This window comes from Arvicanthis niloticus, chromosome 8, assembly GCF_011762505.2.
Source record: "Arvicanthis niloticus isolate mArvNil1 chromosome 8, mArvNil1.pat.X, whole genome shotgun sequence".
Lineage (NCBI taxonomy): Eukaryota > Metazoa > Chordata > Mammalia > Rodentia > Muridae > Arvicanthis > Arvicanthis niloticus.
The window spans coordinates 18,649,548-18,671,705 of NC_047665.1; the positions used below are offsets into that span (position 1 = coordinate 18,649,548).

General features: G+C 45.1%; 1 protein-coding gene and 1 long non-coding RNA gene across 8 annotated transcripts in view; one reads left to right on the forward strand and one right to left on the reverse strand.

Moving 5' to 3' along the window:
• Jarid2 (jumonji and AT-rich interaction domain containing 2) overlaps window positions 1-8,809 on the reverse strand; it is a 174,046-nt gene extending 165,237 nt beyond the window's left edge. The window contains exons 1-2 of one of the 4 annotated variants that reach the window (XM_076939113.1): window positions 8,671-8,809; window positions 7,093-7,296 (exon numbers count right to left, since the gene is read on the reverse strand). In XM_076939113.1, coding sequence (XP_076795228.1) covers window positions 7,093-7,137 — 45 coding nt within the window. In that variant the 5' untranslated portion in view covers window positions 7,138-7,296; window positions 8,671-8,809. Of the gene's footprint in view, window positions 1-4,874; window positions 4,984-7,092; window positions 7,297-8,062; window positions 8,217-8,670 lie in introns of those variants that run through there. The other 3 variants (XM_034509846.2, XM_076939115.1, XM_076939116.1) reach the window with 3 other exon arrangements.
• A 267-nt stretch (window positions 8,810-9,076) lies between these two features.
• On the forward strand, window positions 9,077-15,872 carry LOC143443285 (uncharacterized). Of its 4 annotated transcripts, none has more exons than XR_013112114.1 (3): window positions 9,077-9,663; window positions 14,546-14,726; window positions 15,447-15,872. It is a non-coding gene; the product is annotated as an uncharacterized LOC143443285 (long non-coding RNA). The 4 variants fall into 4 exon arrangements; XR_013112113.1 differs by having other exon boundaries at window positions 14,577-14,726; XR_013112115.1 differs by having other exon boundaries at window positions 9,077-9,555.
• The last annotated feature ends 6,286 nt before the right edge of the window (window positions 15,873-22,158 follow it).

A 22,158-nucleotide genomic window follows, 5' to 3' on the forward strand; every position in this document is an offset into this window, starting at 1 on the left:
AGAGCAGGAACCTGGAGGCAAGAGCCTGATACAGAGGACATGGAAAGAGTACACTGGATTACTCTTCATGACTGGCTTCAGCCTGGTTTCATGTAGAACCCAAGACCTACTACAATGGGCTGCCCCACCCCAATCAATCAGAAAATGCCCTTGCAAGGTTGCCTATAGCCTTGATCTTCTGGGAGCATTTTTCTCAGTTGAGGATCCCTCCTCTCAGATGACTCTAGTTTGTGTCAAGTTGACATAAAACTGGCCAGTACACCTGGAATGTGGGCAAAATCCTAACGGTACAAATAACTTTCAAGTAACTTTCTAGAATTCATATAAAGTCAACACTGCTATCTAAACTATTTCAATCCTCCTCTGCAGAGCTTGACGGACTTACTACATTAGAAATTTAATGACCATTTAGGTTAGTGATCCCATCTGTAATCCCAGCACTGGGCAGAGCCTACAGAACCAGGAGTTCAGGGCCAAAAAGCAGTAACCAAAGAACTCTACAGTAGGATCCTTCTCTAATGCAGTAAGTCACACATCCTTATGATTCCATGAGCAATGTTCCTATTACTCAAGCTGACTCGTTAGCACATCTTAACAGCTTTTTTCCCCCATGGGTGGCCCATTGGTGGGGATCAAAAGACAGTTTCTCCAAGTAGCAAAGTCGGGATAAACAACACAAGTGCAAGGAAAGGTACCAAAGATGATTTCTGAGGGCCCCCAAGACACCAAAAGGGTTTCTAGAAGCCTGGAGAACTGCTGCCCTGGATGGCCCTCAGGTACACTTAAGAGTGTGGGTAGACAATCACAACTACAGAGCACCAACAACCAGACCCATGTGGGATCTTTCAATGAGGCCAATGAGGACTCAAAGACACCAGGGGACCAAAAGGTAGCTCCACCATCTAGTGCCGTAAGAAACATCCAGCACAAACACACTGACTGGCGCATGCCTTGTTCTCAGAAGCTAACAGCTCTTTTTACGGCCTGTTGTCCCCTTCAGAGCAGTACTGATTAATCATCTCGTATCTATTTCATCTGAATTGAAACACAAGAAGACTTAATTTTAAACCATATGAACAATGTTTTGGCCTTGGTAGTCTCTTCTGTAAAATGGCTTCAAAAGCCCCCTTTCTCTTATGAGCTTGCTATACAAACCATGAATGTGGGTGGTTACTCCAGAATTAACTAGGTTTTCTCTCCATAACACTTTCAAGAAAAGGAGGTGTGGTTTGGTTGTCTAGAAGTGTTTTCTAAACTGGCTGGCAAGACTGCTCAGAATGTAAAGGTGTTTTGCCTCCAAGTCTGACAACCTGAATTCAAATCCTCAGGATCCACATAATAGGAGGAAAGAACATACCTCTGCCAAGTTGTCCTCTGACCTCCACATATGCCATGGCTCACACACAAGGACACACATACATACAAACATACACACATATGCTTATTTAAAGAGGAGATGGGGGGTGGGGGGAGTACTGGAAGAAGACAAGATTATGGCACCAGAAGCAAAACAGTCACTTCCTAAAGGAGTCACTCCAACTTTAACAGTTTTATAATATATCAGAACTAAATTAATCTTTATTAAGGTGTTTAGCTTTTCTAAAAGCCAGGCCTGTAATCCCAAGATTTAGAATCAAGGCAGTTTGGAGTACAGAATGAGACCTCGATTCAAAAAATTAAAAACACAGATATAGCCGGGCAGTGGTGGCGCACGCCTTTAATCCCAGCACTTGGGAGGCAGAGGCAGGCAGATTTCTGAGTTCGAGGCCAGCCTGTTCCACAGAGTGAGTTCCAGGACAGCCAGGGGTACACAGAGAAACCCTGTCTTAAAAAAAAAAAAAAAAAACACCCACAGACATTTGATATAGAACAGACATTCAGTATTATCTTATGAGAGAGTCAGTAAAGTTGCTATAACACACAGGACATAAGCATGTGACCAGCAAGATGATTCAGTGAGTAAAGGCACTTGTCACCAAGCACCACTTGTCTCACAGGTGGAGAAATAAACATAAAATTAAAAACAAAAACGACTTTTAGCTGAGTATGACAGTGGGTGCCTATAATTCCTGCTTTGGGAGCCAGAAGCTTGAGGATCAAGAATTCAATGTGTCAGTAAATTCCACTCCAGCTTGGCTACATAAGAGAATATAGGAGAAAAAATTTACAGAATAGTAGGAATGATGATAAAAAGATAAATAAAACATGCTTTTGGCTTCTAATCTTTTATTGAGATGGTGTCTCACTCTATTAGCCCATGCTACCTTTGAAATTATAGCAATCCTCCTGTCTCTGCCTCCCAATGCTGGGGTCTCAGACTTTCCATCAAAGTACATCTTATTTCTGAGTAAATTTTCTTTCAGACTTTGCCACATGTTTTGATGAAGAGGAGAATTTGGGCATTTAGGGAATGACCTGGAGACTGGAGGTGTGACTTAGTCCACTATACATACCACCAAAAAGGAATGACCTGGAATGCCATGTTCATGAAGAATCCACATGTCAAAGCATCCAGCCTATCTATTTTTAACATCTTTTTTTTTTCTAGCACTTTTATCACGTCTCCTCCAAAGCATTCAACTTAAATTTGAACCAACTGTTTTTACAGTCATTTCAAGGTTTACATAAGATTTAATTGTAATTACATGAATAAGCCCAACTGGAATAACCAGATTTGGGAACAAACAACTGACACTTAGCAAGCCTTCTGGGTAAAAGCCAAAGGGGACAGAGGCACACTCCACAGCTGCCCACTGGGCAGAAGCTTCGGGTTAATAACTAGAATGTTCTGCACCTATGTATGAATGGTCAGGAGGCTAGGCAAGCCTAGTTAGGAAAACTAGCAGTGTTTGGGGAGATTTGGGCCAGTAACATCGGTAGGGTTTGAACACTGCAACTAAAATTTTAATTAACATGGCCAGAACTTAATTCCAAGTACTACCATGATCAAGACAAAGTAACAGAGTCAAACCATCCCAGCTTGGCCTTTACCAAGTGCTTATATACTTCATCCTCTTTCAAGACCATCTTACATTTCAGGGTATCCAACAACTTCACAGACATTCAGACAAAACATCAGTGCACATGAAATACAAATTATAAATAAGAGTAATAAATCAGCCAGGCAGTGGTGGCCTTTAATCCCAGCACTTGGGAGGCAGAGGCAGGTGGATTTCTCAACATGGTCTACAGAGTGAATTCCAGGACAGCCAGGGCTATACAGAAAAACCCTGTCTCAGAAAAAAAAAAAAAAAAATGTAGTAAACTCTGTTTCTGAACCTTATGAAGCTAACTCACTTTCTGGAGTCATGGGGTAGTTTTGGGTATGTTTTTTTAGAGGGTCTCCTATTTCCTTCCAGCTGCTGGCCTAGTACTGGCTAGCTAGCAGAGAATGACCTTGAACTCCTGATTAAACCTCCTGATTAGACACCATCAGGCCCAGTTTATCTGGAGATAGGGACTGAAAACAGGAATTCATGTTTGCTAGGCAAACCAACTGAGCCACACTGGGAACAGGGAATGTTTGAGACAGGTTTTTTTATGTAGCCCAGAAGGGCATGAACCCAGACTGGATATGTATGTAACTAAAGAGGACCTTGAACTGTCTCTACTTTACAAGTCTGGAATTAGAGGCATTTGAAAAACTAGATCCCCTAAATAGATTAGGGAAGGGCTGGTGACAACTCTGTCCACAGAGAAAGGTAAGCAACCCTTAAGTTCTGAATTCAACCCCAAATAAAAAAGAATGCAGTCAGCATTGTCCTGTGACTTCCACATGTGAGGCTGTCATAGCATGTGCTATTTTTAACATTATTATAACCCAATGGTACAAATTCTGCTAAAGTCATCCTAAACACCAGCCTGATCATTTGTTTTTGAAGTATCTGCTCCTATCTGGTATCAAGCTAAGACCAAAAGGCCTGGCTATCCCCTACTTCTCCTAAGGATAACCAACTACAGGAATGATGGCAGAAAATACACACTGGGGGAAACATGCAACTGTTTTATTGTCCAAGTGAATTGGGGCTCTGAAACACAGCCTTTTCCAGTTATTTAAGATATTGTAGTGGGAGTCATGCTCAACACAATTAAGACAGGATTATATTTCAATTTATGAGGTTCTCAAGGATGTCATTTAATAAGAAATACAATACTCATTTCTCCTAAAGCCATCCATCTACAATCACACTCAAACTCTTTGCTAAGGCAATGAACTAAATGAAGGCATGTAAAGCTTCTGAGAGCAATTGTAGGAAGCATGCTGCCTCCACCAGCTCAAGTAATAATACCACCTTCCATATAAAGCAGCACACTGCTGTATATCTTCCTCCCACATAATCTCAGTGACTTAGTAAAGTGACAAAAGCAGTTACAACTTTTTCCACTTTAGGGAATAGTGAAGATTCACACCATGAACCATTTATCCTGTTAAGAACTAAGCCCAGTGAATCTCTAAGTCCTGTGCTCTTTGGAGTACAGTCCTTTCTCTCCCAAAATACAGTAGGCAAGCAGATAACGGGCACAACCAAAACCGCTCTTCCCGAAAGGCCGTGAAAAGCTTAAAGCACTAGCTGATGCTAAGCAGCACCCCCTTTATGCCACCTCCCGCAAAGGCACCCAACACAACAACAAAGTAACCAAATCCTCAACTCCATCCACACACAAGGTAAAGAAAGCTCTTCCTAAATGCACTTTTCTTTGCTTTCATTAACCTGGGTCTACGTGAGAACTAGTTATATGTCCCACCATCAAAAGACCTAGACTGAGTGAAAATATTCCTGCGTTAAGGAGCCTCGCCCTGCTCTCCAGCCCCTAAGTAGTTTGAAAAGGTTCAAGGGCACTCAGTGAGGGGTAAAAAGCTCCCCAACGCTCACCTGGCTGGGCCCTAGAACACCTCAAAGCAGAAGGTCGAGGTTGGGTACATGCTTCACAGCCCCCTTCCTTCCCCCACGCCCAGTTCCGCAGCTCCCGCAGCTCCCACTCAGGCCGCGCCTGGAACCTCCCGCCCGACTTTTGACATCACGGAGAAGGGGAAGGTTCCACTGGGCTGTCCCTTTGTGACGTCACAATGACAACAGACAGCGGCGGCTAGTGAAGGGGAGGACCGGGGACCCAAAGCCACTGGGGGCAAGGGGCGGAGAGAGGACGTGACGGCCGGATGGGGGGTGCAAAGGCTCAAATCAAGAGGGCCGCGGGGCGGGGAGGGGGTGCACTGACGTCTCCTGCTTAACCTGTTGCTCTAGAGACTGCGCCGGAGCCGGCGGGCAGGGCGGCCTGGAGACGCCAGAGTAGCCAAGCTCCGCGTTGAGCGCGGCGGGGGGCGCCCGAGGCATCCTTCCCTTCCTCCCCCCCCCTCCACCCCCTTGCCTCACTCACCCAGCCTGTCCCGCCCCGAGACAGCACGCCGCGCCACCCGCGAGCCCCACCCACCCGCCAGGCCAGAACACAACCCAGAGTCTGCCCCCTACAGGCCGCCCGCGCGCCCGCGGCCCGAGCCCCGGCCACGGCCCAGAGCGCTGCGGGCCCCGCGCAACCTCCCGGCCGGCTGTGTCCGGAGAACCGCGTGAGCGGACTCGGCTCCCGCGGCAGCAACTCACGCTCTGCCTCGCACGGCCACCACCGGCCACATCAGCTTGCGGGCGGATGTCCAGACGCGACAGGATCCACTGGCCTCCAGCAAAAACAAAAAAAGCCTACCCACGGTGTTCTCCAACTTACTGGGGTCCGGGATAGGGTTGGGGGTTCTTGTCCCAAGTTCTAACCCATCTCCTTTGTGGCTACGTCAGAAACAGACATGCTCTGGGAAGGAGTCCACGCTCCAAGGCAAGGCTGTGTGTGTCCATGCAGTTTCTACACATCGAGTTTAAACTAGTCCTTTGCGCTTTACCCAGCCCTCTGCAATGCGGATGTATTTTAATTCTTAAATTCCTTATGGAGTAGCTTTGTAAGTTGAGCTTCTTTATTTAATCTTGTGTTTCTTTCGTAGTTAAGTTTACGTGTATAGATTAGGATCAGTTCTCTGGAAGAGGTATTCAGGTTTTCCATTAAATATAAACATATTTTACAAAACCACTGCCCCGAAGGTCATCTCCCATTATACGCTCCACACTAACCAATATATATATTAAAACCAAATTATCAACCCTACTTAAATAAAACTTTCTTATAAGGTCGCATTGTTCTTTATGTATCTTCAAGGGCCTTTTTTTTTTTTTCTGGAAAAAAAAATGTGGTCTTTGCTGTAAAGCATATGCAGCTAACCACCGGATCACTCGGTGCATATTTGGTTAATCCCCTGGTTCCCCTCTACTCCCTCCCCCCAAACTTACAAGGAAAAAAAAAAGCCACTACACACACTACACAAAACAAAACACTCCCTATGCCAAGCAAACGCTGCTATACTCTGCACAAAACCATTAAACCCAATTTCAGAAACTCAGTTTACAGGGGGAAATAATTCGTACTAACAGATGCATTCACTCAAACACACATATACTTTTACATGAGCTATGTTTTCCCCCTCAAACAAGAAACCATGAATTCTTTTTAGAACCAAAACCAGCCTCTTCATAAAAGTCAATACCAATAAATGCATTCCCTGTAACATGATTCCCAACTGGGTTATGTTGCAAACTAGATAAACCAAACGGCCACATATATTAAATGATGTGCCAGGTCAAGAAGAGCTTCCAACACACATACCTTACACGATTTTCCAAATAACAGTAATAACAGGCTCATTTGTATGCAAAGTGCAATATGGGGCCAAATCCGCCCGAGAATGCAGTTAGATCACTGCAGGCCCCTACACACAGAACCCCAACCTCCACCAAAACCCCTTGCCTTTCATCTAAACTACATTAACGTGTGTCATTCGAGGTCAATTTATATACTTGAGGTATCTCTACACCAGTCTGCTTTCTCAACCAAACTAGGCAGACACGACTTTGCCTGAAAAGCCCTTTTGGAAAAAAAGAGCCTTATCGGACGCTATGTTTAAAACCTTTCAGCTGCAGAATTATCTATAAACTTGACATTCACAACCATCGCTTAAAACTGCAAGCCAAAGGATGTGTTGTTAGGAGCACTTACGTATTTCTTCTGAATGATATTCCTCTTGGGTCTTTCCTTGCTCATTCTGAGATCCAAATGCTGATTGCAAAAGGGGACAATTGCTTCATGAATTTAAAGCCGTCAGAAATTTGCAAAAAAATATCCTGGTGGTTTTTATTGTTGGTGGTGGTGGTTGATCTTGTAATCCGACTTTTCTTCCTCTTCCCCCAAAGCCAGATTCGCCTTGAAATAAATCCGAAATTGAGAAGGATAAAAGGAAAAAAAAAGCCAAAGACGAACGAAGCAAACAAGAAAAATTCACTTTAGTAAAACATTCATAATGGAAAATTTCCCCCGAAACATACAACAGACACAAAAAAAAAAGAAAAGAAAAAAAAAAAAACCGACGCCCTTCACTCCCCCCCCTTTTTTCTTCCAAAAACTACATCAGCGAAACGTGAAGGTCCTTAGTATCTGATCTGTAGTTACATCTTGAAAAAGAAAAAGGAAAGATAAATTTAAAATGTTGGAAGTCACGTTTGTGCTGCAGCAGCAGTGCGAGCAGAAGAGTCAACTCCAGCGGCGGCGGCGGCGGCGGCAGCACCACAGCGGAGGGCTCGCCGAGTCTCTTTTTTCCAAGACCCCTAACCAATGAGAGAGAGGCTATCCAGCCCAACTTTAAATGGACTCTGCTTTTTATACAAGTTAGGGCTCCTCGGCTAATTCGCCACCTCTAGTCAGCCGAAAACTCCCACAGCTGAGACCCCGCACGCCTCCGTACCCTTTGCCCACAAGCCCTGGCCCAGTGCGGAGAACTCCCACAACCCGGTCGACGAGACCCCGGAGAAGCCTCAAGGAATCCTCTGCGGACCGCCCGTCAGGCGCCTCTCCTACGCCGAACCCAGTCGTGGAATTGAGAGAGGCTCCCTAGCTCAATGCATGGCACGCTCGGTCGCTCCACCTCAGTCCCCTTTTCCTCCCCCCCTCCCGCGCCCCGCAGTCCGCTCACCCAACAGTCGCCGCATGCAAGCCTTCGCCACTGCCCTCACGTCTACCTGCAGCCGGGCAGCTGGGTACCAGTGCCCCAGGACGCCCGGCCCGGGGGAGAGCCGCCTATTCCCGGGGTACCTTAGAATAGTCCCCTTGATCTTCTGGAAGTTGTAGTCCCTTGACTACAAAATGGCTATGGCCACGGAAGCTAAGAACTACAATTCCCAGCGTGCCCCACACCTCCTGTCACTCAACTCCCTTCCCTGATCTTTCCCCCCTCCCCTTCCCGGGCCCTGCCAACAAACGCTTGGACGTGTCCCGCGTGCGACACTGCTAGAGGCTGGCTCGGGATTGGCCCGCGGAGCGTGTGGTCCGGGAGCGAGGAACTCCCCACGCCGGCCCGCCCCCAGTCCCCTCCCCCCGGGCCGCCGGCCCGGCCCCGCGCGCCCCGCCCCCACCCAGGGCGCGAACCGCCTGTGGAATCGAGGAATCGCGCGCGAGAGCGCGCCGCGGGCCCGCGAGGGAAAGCCGCCAGGCTTCCCCGGGGAAGGCCTCGGAGCGTGGCGGCGCGGGGGGCGGTGTCAGCGAGGGGTTGGAGCGGGTCCTAAGCAAAACTGGGCCACGCACCAAGAGGAATCCTCGGTGCGAACTCGCTGATCGGCGGCGCCTGCTGCTTCTGCCGTGGCAGGCGGTGTCACCTCAGGACAGCGCCCGTGTGCCGAGCTTGCGAACGCCGCGCGGCCGGGGTGGTCCGAGGTCACGGCTTAACGCCGGCCCGCGGCCGCACGCGACCCCACGCGCGAGGCGGAGGGCAGGGCAGCCTCCGGGCTAGGCACGCGGCCTCGTGGTCGCCAGCCCGCGAGCCTCCGGCCGACGCGACACTAGGCCGTCGCTGGTGGCCCAGGGGTGAAGCACGGCCGTCTCAGATGACGGTTAAGGGGGTCTTTACCCTCAACACTAGGGCTGTCCGTGACTGAGACTCAAACGCTGAGGTGAAAAAAAGCAGCGGAATATGGAGACCGAGCCACACACAGGCAGACCGTAAGGAAGCGTCTCGAACACTGAGCGCCCGAAAGACCAACGGTCTGTGCCCCACAGCCTTACCTGCCCCAGCCCCTGCCCAGGCTCGCCAGTCGCTCGGATCGATGGATCGCAGGCCCTGCTGTCGCTCTCTGGGGCATTCGCACTCGCAGTAACTTTATCGAGTCCCACAGCTTGTGCGCTAATTTCCTGGTTCTAACCTATGGTCTTCAAGGTCCTGTTTTTCAAATCTGACTGGCTAGCCTCAGGAAAACGATAAGGCTGGAGCCTCTCCCGTCCACCTGCATACACATTTTATTCTTCCTCTGGTTCCGGGCAGTCTGCTTACTTCAAAAAAAAAAAAAAAAAGCACTCGAGTCACGACCACTACATTTTAGTCGCAACAGGGCAACTAGACATGGTGTCTGGAAGGTTCTAAAAAAGCAAGTTAACACCTATGGATTCAAATGACACAATGGCCACTTCAGGCAAGTAAGCAATGGCTTTCCTAAACTCAATTTCCACGTCTACGAGTTAATTCTGGCCAAAGCTTATGAGGAGAATTATAAAGTAATAAAACCCTAGTTTAGAACCAGACAGGTAGGTTATTGAACTCTTTCATACGTTGACATAAGACATACTTATTTAAAAATATAATATATATATTTGTCTTTTTTTTAGGTTTCTAAAACTTATGTTCATTTTACAATCAGAAAAATTAATTACCCGTGTGTCCTAAATATTGCACCTTTTCCATTTGGATGGAATGATCGAATACATTCTATTTTACAGTTCAGTTTTGACCACCCAAGTGACTTTATGGTCGTCTTGCCACAAGGTGCTTTCCAAACCCATGCTGATCATTAACACTAGAGGTGACACGCGCACGAGCACACACACACAGGCTTCTCCACATCAATACGATTTTAAACAGCTTTTTGTAAATTTAATGTCATATCTGTCAGACCCCAGGCAATTATTAAAGAACAAAAGTGAGTTTCTAGTGGGTTCTCTCTGCAAGTTGGGGTTCTCAGACCTGGTCCTGTGAAGGCTCCTGCCAGACTACCAACTCCAAGTCACAGGCCGGTGAAAAACCATTCGGTTAGTTGAGGCCTAAGGGGGTTGTAGAGGAGGAATTTGCTCATTTCCATAAGGCTTACATAATGGTAGTGTTGTTTTCCTTGAAAAGGAAAATGGATTGTCCTTTGTGGTGGAAAGTCTTCCCTGCTGTGGGAGTAACTATCTTCTGATGACTTCCATCCCCCACCAACCAGGCCAGGGCAAATATTACCTTTGCTTCCCATTTTTTATTTATTTATTTTTTTTAGGAGATCTAATTTGCTTTTTCTTGTGATGATTTTTTAACTCCTAAGAGAACTAAGTAGATTCCTTTGGACCACATGCTAGCACTGTCCTCTATGAGGATACAGAATCCTCTCTAAATTAGCACACAACTGGACCCAGTAAATGCAAGCCTATTATCATCCTGGTTCTCTAGAGGTAGTGGCTACAAGACAATCTGGAGTTAAAGAGCAGCCTAGAATACTTGAGACTCTCTTTAAAAAAAAAAAAAAAAAAAAAAAAAAAAAGGAAACTTTCCAGGGTCAGTGGTGGTATTGTCTACCTTTCTTCTTCCTTCCTTCCTTTATTTTACTTTTTTTTTTTTTTTTTTTTTTTTTAACTAGGATATCTGGAAGTTCCCTTGGCTGGCCTTGAACTCAGAAATTAACATGGCTATGCCTCCTGAGTGACAGGATTAAAACTGTTTGCCACCATGCCCAGACATAATTTTTTGTATTCTCTTCAGAGCCTCGGGAATTTGATAGAACTGAAAAGGTGTCATTTTTAAATATCTCACACAAACTCTAATGGGCAACATTTAGACAATTGACAGACAATTAAGCAGCTATTATCATCTCCCACGCCACTTTTGCCACAGAGCTATTTTTACTTTTGTATTAACCAAATCCATTTTAGTATCATACAGTGCTCAGTTAAGCCTGACTGCTTAACCTACTCATTCCTGAATGTCCCTTGATATTTCAGCTACTTCTTTAAAAACCCAATCTTTTAAAAGGTTTTTTAAATTTCTTTAACTATTGGTGTGTGTGTCCTCATGATTGTGGATGCTTATGGAGGCCCGAAGCATAGGACTCAATGGAACTGGAGTTATTAAAGGTTATGAACCACCTGTCATAGATTCTAGGAAATAAAGTCTGGTGTTTTGAAGAGCACTCTTAACTGCCCAGCCCTCTCCCCCCCTTCCACATCCACTCCCCTTTTTTGAGAATCTCTGTGTAACCCAAACTGTATCAAGTTCCTAATTTTCTTTTGAACCACATTTTAATTATTTATGTGGGATGAGAATGAATTGGAGAACAATCTTCAAAAGTCAGCTCTTTCCCCCCAACACGCGAGTCTTGGGGGGGGAATTGAACTCAGATCACATTTGGTACTTTTTATCCCCTGAACCATCTCAAAGGCTCCTTGATAGTTTTTGAGCGTAACATCTTAGCTTTATATCATGATTGTGCTGCTTTTAGATCTTATCCTTAATTATATCAAAAAGTTCAAGAACCCAAGATCTCATATTTGAGACAACATTTAGACAAATCATTAAATCAGCATGAATCAGGTATTTCTCTCTCTTTTCGTTCTTTTTTAATTTTAGCCAAGGTCTCAAACTACATCACTAGCCTGGAACTGCGAAGAACTCACAAAGATCCACCTGCCTCTGCCTCCGAATTGCTTTACTAGAAGGCAGCGCTGCCACACCTGACTCATTTGACCAATGACACATGTTTTATCTATAAAAGGAAAGGGTTTAATTAGGTTATCACCAAAGACAGCTCCAGATCTCACCTGGTCTGATGCTAATTTGACCTTTGTGCTGTTTGCTGGCCACAATCAGGCTGAAATGCAAACTGCTGTGTAAGAATTGTTAGGGCAAGCTTCTTGTCTGTCAGTCTGTTATCAGTTGCTGGGCATACAAATTGAGTTTTTGGGGTTTTTTTTTTTTTTTTTTTTTTTTTTTTCTTTTTTGAGGTAAGTTCTCACTGTGTAGCCCTTGCTGGCCTGGAATTTGCTATGTAGACAAGGTTGGTCTTGAATTCACAGTTCCACCTGCCTTTGTCCTGGGATTAAAGGCCTAACTTTTCATTTGAATATCTTTGTATACTTTTTAAAGCACTTCAACAATAAGGAACAACACCTTTGTGGTGAGCACCTTTAACCTCAGCTCTCAGGAGGCAGAAGCAGGCTGCTGTTAAAAAAATAATAATACTGCAAGAATAACCTTATCTAACTCTTAAAACAACATGGATCAAAATAAACTTTATTAACCTCACCACTTCAACATGAAAATGAAGTATTTACATGTGTTTTTTTTGTTTGTTTGTTTTGCAGAGTGGGGGTTATATTGTTTTTTTTTTTGGGGGGGGGGGGTTCGAGACAGGGTTTCTCTGTATAGCCTTTGGCTGTCCTGGAACTCACTTGGTAGACCAGGCTGGCCTCGAACTCAGAAATCCGCCTGCCTCTGCCTCCCAAGTGCTGGGATTAAAGGCGTGTGCCACCACCGCCCGGCATATTGTTTTATTCTGTTGTGTTTTTGAGAGTTTCTTTGTGTAGCCCTGGCTGTCCTGGAACTTGCTTTGCAGACAAGGCTGGCCTTGAACTCACAGAAATCTGCTTGCCTCTGCCCCCTGAGTACTGGAAATAAAGGAGGGTAACTACCACTGCTGCCTAGATATAATTTTTTTAAAGGTCGTGCATCCCATTACAGGAGTTTCGTGTAGATCAACACCTTATGTTTTCCAAACTGTGATCTAAGAAACATTATTGCATAAAATATTACTCGATGTAGCTGGAAAGAAAAGTGTTCTTAGGGCATGCAGTAGTAACGAACACCTGTTTCCAACACGCAGGAAGAAGAGGCAGGGGGATGGATCTCTGAGTTCAAAGTGATCCAGGTCTTCTACATAGTGAGTTCCTGGACAGCCAAAAAGAAAAAGGAAATAAAAGGATTCTTAAATTTTACAAAAAAATCTAGGAACTGGGGAGATGGCCTAGTAGGCAAGGACACTGACTGTGAAAACTCTAGGACCCAAGCTGGGTTGCCCATGCCCATCCCACGTAAAAAGCCAAGAATTTCAGGGTGTGCCTGTATCTCCAGCATTGGAGGTGGGGGCCAGAGATGAGATAGGCTTGCTGGTGGGAGACCCAATCTTAAAGGAATATGGCACAGGGAAGATGAAGAGAAAAAAATCACAAGTTCAAAGTCACCTCTATCACTTTATAACAAGTAAAAGGGCCCCCTAGACTAAGGCCTTAATCTCAGAACTAACAATAAGGTGGTCATGGGCAATCCCAGCACTTGGGAGGCAGAGGCAAGTGGATCTCTGAGTTTAAAGCCAGCCTAGTCTACATAGTAAGTTCCAGGGACAGCCAGGGGCATACAGAGCAACCCTATCCTGAAAAACAAACAAAAACAATAAAAACAACCAAACAAAGATATAAGAAAAAGGTAGAAAAAAACCAATAACAATAAAAAGGATGATTATGGATTTTTAAAACTCTCAAAGGAAAAAAACTAAAGTTATGATAGAGTATGACTCAAGAAGTGGTAGCAGGGGGATCAGAAGTTCAAGGTTATCCTGGCCTATATATCAAGTTCCAGGGTATGTGAGACCCTGTCTCAAAGGAGAAAAAGTCCCAAAGAAATCTTTCCCTTAAGAAGGAGTTGGGTTTTTTTTCCCCCAGAACAGTCTCAGAACTAAGGTTTAGTTAAAGAACACATGCATCGTTAGGATTGCTGACTGGCCAGGAGTTCTTACCTAGATGACTGGGTCCCTTCTGCAGTTTCTCACTTTATGTAGGTCTATCTCTTCACATGTGGAGGAAGAGAATGAGGAGGAGGGATATAAAAAAGTCATCTTTAACTGACATCAGGTTTATAAATAGCTATGAGCCAGTGTACTCAGAAGGTGGGAGCTTCTGTTGAAAAGGGTAGAGCATCTATTTCAAGCTGACTGAGATTTGCAAGAGTATTTTAAAACACACCAGGAGGTAAACCCAGAAGTAAACAGCCATCTTAAAGATGGAGTCAGTGATGTCAAGGCAATGAGGCAGTTCTTTTTGTCAGCCCTTGAATTTATCGTCTTTATTTGTCAAGCCTCAGTAAGATGTCACAGCACAAGACAGGTACAATCCAATGATGATCTAAAATCTGTTTTCTGTAAACCTCACTGGTAGAAGTCACTGACAGCCCCTACCTTTGGACTTAAGATTTTTAAACTATCAGGGCCAGCAAGTGTCACAGTGGAAAAAGGCATCAAGCCTGATTTCAATTCGTGAACCCTACATGGTGGAAGGAGAGAACGGATCTCTGCTAATGGTCCTTTGGCCACAAGCAAGGAATAATAAATAAGAAGAATTAGTTTTGTTTTGTTTTTTTTTTTTTAACTACCATTGCTATTCTAACTAGATTGTATCCTTGTATCCGGTGTTGTTGAAAGAATTGGTCCTCATTCAGGAACTCGGGAGAGGCAGCCAAGAGGGAAAATCTGCAGTTTCTCAAATTCATGTTACCTTCCATGATAACACAGCCCTCTGTGCTGGGGATGGAACGTCTCTCCACCAGCCAGTCCTCGGGGGATCATGATGAGGTAGCTAAAGCATATACATCACAGCTCTACATAGCCAGGGAAAGAGGGCAAAGAAGCTGTATCAGTGGGTTCACCTTGGGGTTGCAAATCAAAAAATGCAGATAAAAATGGTTACTGGAAAAGGGTGAGGGCGGTCACCTAAGCAGAAATGGGACTTTACCACTTTTCTTTCTCTCCTTCACCTCAGTGCTTCTGTCTTCCAGAAGCCAGAGAAGATAACCCCCAAAAAATTCCTTTCCCATCCAGGAGATGGACTGAACCAAATTAGTTTTGCAGAGGGATGGAAAACATGGACAGGCCTGTCCATAGTCCTATCTCTGGGAAGGTAGAGGCAGGAAAATCACCTTGGCTACATAGTCACCTTGGCTACATAGTGAGTTGAAGCCAAGCCTGGGCTACACAAAATGCTTCCTAAAGGAGAGGAGAAGGGCGGGAAGAAAAGTATTCTGGCTAGATAAAATGCACCAGCAATAACTGTCTATCACAGAACTAATTATTTCTTCACTATCAGAAACCTTTCAGCAATCAGACTCTTGGGAGTCACGGCACACCAGATTAAGGCAGTTCATTTGGGACTCTTTTAGAATCTAAGGCTGCTCTTTTGTTTGTTAGCTTGCTTGCTTGTTCTTAGATTGTATTTATTTTTATTTTATTTAGTGAATGTTTGCCTGAATGTACATCATTCTATCACCTGTCCATTGTTTTTTCCCATGCCCTCAGAAAATGGAAGAGGGTGTTGGATCCTCAGGTACTGGGGTTAGAGACTATTGTGAAGCCCTATGTGGATGCTAGGAATCAAATCCCCAGTCTTCAGGAAGACCAGTCAGCTTCGTAACGACTGAACCATCTCGATGCAGATCCAGCCCCTCGACCATGACGCTGATTGAGCCTATGAATTGGTACACTGCTCAATGAGAGCAAAAACTGTCTCTTGCTGAAACTGACATCTACAAAGTCTACATTCCATCTTCCAAAACCATCTCCCTTTCTTCTTCTATATGCGGATGGACAATCAGAGTATAATGAAAAAGACTCCAACAACCTTGGTGGTCACACTATGTCTAAACTTCATAGAGTATTAATTTCTAACTTCTTGTGTTTCCATTGGCAACCATTTCTTGAATAATAAAAGAAGTTGGATATTTACTACAGATGTAAAATCACTGGAGACCTTGTCCTCAAAGGCATAGAAAGGTACCAGGAGTTTCTCTGGGCCTTGGTGAAAGGAATGTTGAGTTAACAAAGAGTGGCCTCTGGGTGTGGCTCAGGGGGTCGATGGCTTGCAGAACTCACTTCTCTGGTTAAGAAGGAGGGTGGAGGAGAATGCGGAAGTAGGGAAACTATTTGAATGTGGAAAGGAACCTCTAGGCTCTCAACAAAGGGTTGCCCAGTGGACACACCTGTCTCAACAGGTTGCAAAAGAGGGCCCTATAACTTGAGGTGGTAAGACTCGTTTTTAATCTTAGCATTTTGGAAACGAGGAAAGGAGCTTGGTGGTGGTAGCACGTGCATTTAATTCCAGCACTCAGAAGAGGCAAGCAGATCTGAGTTCAAGGCCAGTCTGGTCTACAGAGCAAGTTCCGGGAGAACCAGGGCTGTTACACAGAGAGACCCTGACTCAAACACACAAACAAACAAATAAAACTAAGAATGTAGCTTAATGGCAAGGTGCTTATATGCTAATTATAGGCCCTGGGTCCAATCCACAGCACTGAAAAGAAAATTCATGAGTTTAAGATTAAGTTAGCAGGGCTGGAGAGATGGCTTGGCAGTTAAGAGCACATGCTGCTCTTCCAAAGGACCTGGGTTCAATTCCCAACACCCACATAGTTGCTCACAACTGTGTGTAACTCCAGTTCTATGGGAACTGGATTCTGGGAAAAGCTAGGTGGAGTAAGTGGTGCATGCCTTGAGAGGCAGAAGCAGACAGATGTGCATGATTTTGAAGCCAGCTTCCGTGGTGGGTACCAGGTCTGGCAGGGCTACAGGCCCTGCCCCCATTTGCACAGAAGAGACTATCAAAGCAGATAAGCACTTGGTAGATAAATGAATGGGAGAGGCCAGCTCAACTCGATGGCACATGCATATAATCCTATCACTCTGCCTTTGGAAGCAGGAGGATCAGGAATCCAGGTCATCCTCCCTGGTATAGTGCAAGACAAATCTGTACCACATAAGGCCATGTCCCCAAGACACAAAACAGCCAGGGAGGTGGCTCAGCCCTTGCCTCAGAAGCCTGACAACTGCAGCTCTGGGTTCAATCCCCGGAACCCACTGAAAGGTGGTGAGAGAACCAACAACACTGAAACACACACACACACACACACACACACACACACACACGCACACTCGAAGTGCTGTAAGTACCCATATGCATCATATATATACCACCCACAAGAACCTGGGTTTGAGTTTGGTTTGGTTTTGTGTTTTAATGGGGCATGAGAGGCTGTTGGAGCAATGGCTCAGCAGTTAAGAGCACTAGATACTCTTCCAGAGGGCATCAATTCAGTTCCCAGTACACATATTATAGAACACAGTCATTTATAACTCCACTTCCAGAGAATCTGACACTCTCTCCCAACACCCACAGGCTTTGGGCACACAATATGCATACATCCAGACAAAATACACACATAAATCTTTTCCCCAAAAGTGCTTAGATTTTTTTTTAATAAACATAAATGAATGGATGAACACGTGGCTTTGTGCCACTTGCCATTTTGTTCACAAGTACTTCTCTGCACCTGGGGTGATCTTTCAAATAAGTAAGACCACCAGGGACTTGCTATTATTGAGGAAGTGAAACTGACAAATGGCTCTTAAAAGCTCTCCATTTTGCTTTCTAGCTAAAGCCTCTCTCTCTCTCTCTCTCTCTCTCTCTCTCTCTCTTCCCCTCTTTCTCTCTCTCTCACTCGTGCTGTCTCACCACCACACAATGAATATTGGCATTAAAGAAAGGTGTGTACCACCATGCCCAGCACAGACATATCTTCTCTTCTGAAATGCCCAAAGGAGATAAGAAGATAGAAGATGAGCCAGGCAGTGGCGGTGCATGCCTTTAATACCAGCTCTTGGGAGGCAGAGGAAGGCAGATTTCTGAGTTCGAGGCCAGCCGGGTCTACAGAGTGAGTTCCAGGACAGCCAGGGCTACACAGAGAAACCCTGTCTCGAAAAAACAAAACAAAAAGATAGGAGATGGAACCAAGGTCCCTGTGCATGAATATCATCTCTAAGCTAAGACATTTTGAAATAATAAGTATATAAAAATCTTATATCCATCTGACAAATGATGCTTGTCTTCTGCCTTTGTGAGTGTGCTCCCCCTGCCCTATGTGTGCATCTGTGTGTGTGTCTCTATGTCTGTTACAAGGCAAGCTCTCTGCCACTTTAATATAGCTATGGCCAACAGACATTTTTAGATCCTTAAGAATTCATACATTGTCAGATGGAGGTGGCACATGCCTTTAATCCCAGCATTTGCAAGGCAGAGGCAGGCAGATCTCTGTGAGTTTGAGGCCAGCCTGGTCTACAAAGAGAGTTCCAGGACAGCCAAGACAGCCTAGAAAAATCCTGTCTTGGAAAAAAAAAAAAAAAAAAAAAAACAGAAATAGAAGGAAAGAATTCATACATCTATGTCTTTAGTAGTTTTCCTTGAGTTTTAAGGCAGGTTTACTATACAGCTTGACAGGAACTCACAGAGATCCTACTGTCTCTGCCTTCTGAGTGCTGGGACCACAGGTATGTGCCGTGCCATCATGGCTGGCTGCACATAGTGGTCTTAATTAACTCTCAGTATTCCAGAATATGATTGCACTGTGAGGGGGATTATTTATTTATTCATTTTAACTATAGGTGTATGTTCATGTTTAACTATAGGTGTATGTGGATGTTCATATGTGCCACAATGAGAATGTAGAAGTCAAAGGATGTCCTGCAAAAGTCAGCTCTCTCCTTGTAACATGTTGGATAAGATGGTGGAACTCAGACTATCAGTCTTAGTAGCAAGTGCCTTTACTAATTCAGCCAATTCAACAGTCCAGAGTTGGGGTCTTGCTGGGCGGTGGTGGTGCACGCCTTTAATCCCAGCACTTGGGAGGCAGAGACAGGCAGATTTCTGAGTTCCAGGCCACCCTGGTCTACAGAGTGAGTTCCAGGACAGCCTGGTCTACAGAGTGAGTTCCAGGACAGCCAGGGCTACACAGAGAAACCCTGTCTTGAAAAAGACAAAAAAACAAAATAAAACAAAAAGCCCAAAGTACCAAACAAACACCCCCCCCCAAAAAAAACAACAAAAAAAAAACAAAAACAAAAAACAAAACAAAACAAAAAAAAAACAGAGAAAAGTAGCACTTTTCTGAGACAGGATTTACAGAGGTGACAAACACAAGAGATCTCTAGGTGGCTTGCAGGGAGGGAGGCATGAATGCTGAGATGTAAACATCATTATCCCCTTAAGGGAAAATATTCCATCTGTCTCTTTAGGAAGAGTTCGAGTGAGCCTGCCTGTAGTCTTTGACTTAGGTCTTTGGCCAGCCCAAGCCCGACTGAGATGTTAGGTTTCCAGAGAGTTCAACATCTTGACAAAGAACTAGTTCTCCCATGACAGGCCTTGCTGTGTGACTTTTGAGAGAAGGCATCACAGAGATGCACAGAAGGAAGACCACACAAGGAGAGGGTGAGAAAGCAATGTCTGTATAACAGGAAGAAAAGCTTCAGGACACAACGCCTGCTAAGGCTTCCAGCTAGGGTCGGTGGCACGCCATTAGTGGCAGCCCTTCTTCGAAGCTAAGGCAGTCACTTTACAAATTTAGCTTTCATTTATAAAAATGAAACTGGCAAGTGGCCCAAAGGGTTCAGTCTTGAGTTGCTTTTCCAAAAATGGCCATGCGAATCTGTTCCTCATCTACTTCCCCTGTGATATGAGCTCACAAGCTGAAGGAGGAAGTCTGTCATAGTTGTAGCATCATCTATCGACCACGCTCCCGTGCTTGGCCTCTTAACCATTGCTGACTTGATTTCAAGCCATTTAACTTCCTTAGTACGTGATCAATGTTCAACACAAGGGTGGACTCAATTTCTGCAGCTGGGACAAGGATATTCCTCTAAGGAATACCTTCTCCTAGGTTTCCATCTTAGGCCCCCCAACCTCTTCCAATAATTAGTGCCATCTTGCCAGGTACGCTAAAGTCCAGCCTGGCCTACAAAGCAAGTTCTAGACAGGGCTACATAGTGAGACACTGTCTCAAAAAAAAAAAAAAAAAAAATTATGCCATCAAGTTGACCATTTCAGAACTGGTGTTGGTGTTGGTAGTGGTGGTGGTGGTGGTGGTAGTGGTAGTGGTGACGGTGGTGTGGTGGTGGTTCTGCCTTGTTTTGTTTTAAATGTACTTTCTCTTTAAAGAAAGAGCCACCACCACCACCACCACCACCACCACCACCACCCCAAAAAAATAAATAAGATGTATTTTTTTTCCTAAATAAAGTGTCTCTCTTAGGCTAAAACATTTTATCATTCTGTTTATTTGCTTTCTCCATGCCCCCAAGTTCTGGATGCGACACCACACTTGGTTTATGTGGTACTGGAGAGCAAAGCCACCCATATGCATGGTAGGCAGCTACTCTGACTAAGAGCCACGCCCAGCCTCTTTTATTTTATTTGGAGATAGCCTCACTAAGTAGCTCAGACTGGCCTTGAACTCCAGGAAGTTCTCCTTTCTTGGTCTCCTTAGTGCTAGGATTACAGGTATGACCCACTCCCGCACCACCACCGAGACCGAAATGAGTTTCCTATAAACTTTTCTGATGGTCTCCTCATAATCAGTTTCCAATCACTCCATCTACCTTCATACATTAACCTTCAAAATTATTATTATGGCCTAATTCATTAAAATTATGTGTGATGGGCCTCTAGTGGAGCCTGTGCTTAGTTTGGGTAGAATTTGGGTTTAATCCCCTGCATCAAAAAGGTGGTAGGGGTGGTAATGGTAAAATCTCCCATGAGGCTGCTCTCATAGGCCTACCAGGTGACCTGAAGTGATGCTTTGTTACCCCTCTGTCAGTGCCTTTTTGAGTCCTTAAATTTTATTTTTGTACTTTGCTCTTGTTGTGTGTGTCTAAGTGTGTGTCCTGGTTAGTTCTTGTCAACTTGACACAAGGTAGAGAGTCCTTGAGAAAGAGGGATCCACAGTGGAGAAAATGCTCCTACCAGTGGCCTGTAGGCAAGTCTCTGGGGTGGGGCGTTTTCTTCGTTACTGATTGACCAGAGTGAACCTGTAAGCAAGCAGGCTAAGCAAACCACAGGAGAGCAAGTCAGAAAGTAGCAGCAGTCTTCCGAGACTCTGCCTCCTTCAGTTCTTGCCTCCAGATTCCTGTCTTGGATGCTTTGTTTTGTTTTGCTTGTTTGTTTAAGACAGGGTTTCTGTGTGTAACAGCCTTGGCTGCCCTGGACTGGCTTTGTAGACCAGCCTGAGCTGGAACTCACAAAGATCGGTCTGTCCCTCTTCCTCCAGAGTGCTGGAATCAAAGGCTTGCACCACTATGCTCAGCCCTGCCTTGATGACTTTCTTCAGTGATGAAGTGTGATCTGACAGTTGTAAACTGAAATGAACCCTTTCCTCCCCACGTTGCTACTGCCCAGGGTGTTATATGACAGCCCCAGAAACTAAGAACCCTATAAAGGGCAGAGCTCCGACATTTCTAGGATGATGACTGAATTTGTAAATGTTCAGTGGGCAGTGACTGCTCTTATCAGGGGTGTCGGGTTTCACGGAACACCCAGAAGAAAGGACAGAGATAACTTCCAGATAGGAGAAGCTCCTATCATCCTCAGTCCCTAAGGAAATCTTTCTGCAACTCAGTTACCATTCCAGGCCTTCCAGGAATTTCTTCAAATTCTCCATCACCCTTATCTGAAAGCAAGCATCCAACCTAGAGGGAGAGGCAAACTCCTAAAAACTGCAATTTTACAGGCAGCTGCAGAGGAGAATCCATGGGAGTGGCAGAACTTCCAGAATCCAAGGTTAATAGGCTGTGAATGCCACTTTCTTTGCACATTGTCCGTGCTTCAGCAATTCCTTTAAACCACCATCATTCAGCTGGGAGTGTGGGTGGGGAAGAGAAGAGGAAAGCAAGACAGGCACCAGCTGCAAGGGGGCGGGGCAAAACAAAGCGCACTCCCCCACTCGCTCCCACCCCCTCCCACCTTGAAGGTTCCCCACAGCATAAGGTCTGCCATTCTATCCAGGAAGTATCAGCCTACCCAATGTGATTTCAGAATTATTTCCAAGTCATTGGGGCCAATTACTCATCTTTGGGCTCCAGTAGTAAAGTTTGTTCTCTGCCAAACGGATCGTTTCTCCTGTTGCAAGTATGACAGTTTCAACAGCGTGCCTGCCAATCATGTGGTTGAAAATAATGAACATTGTCAGGA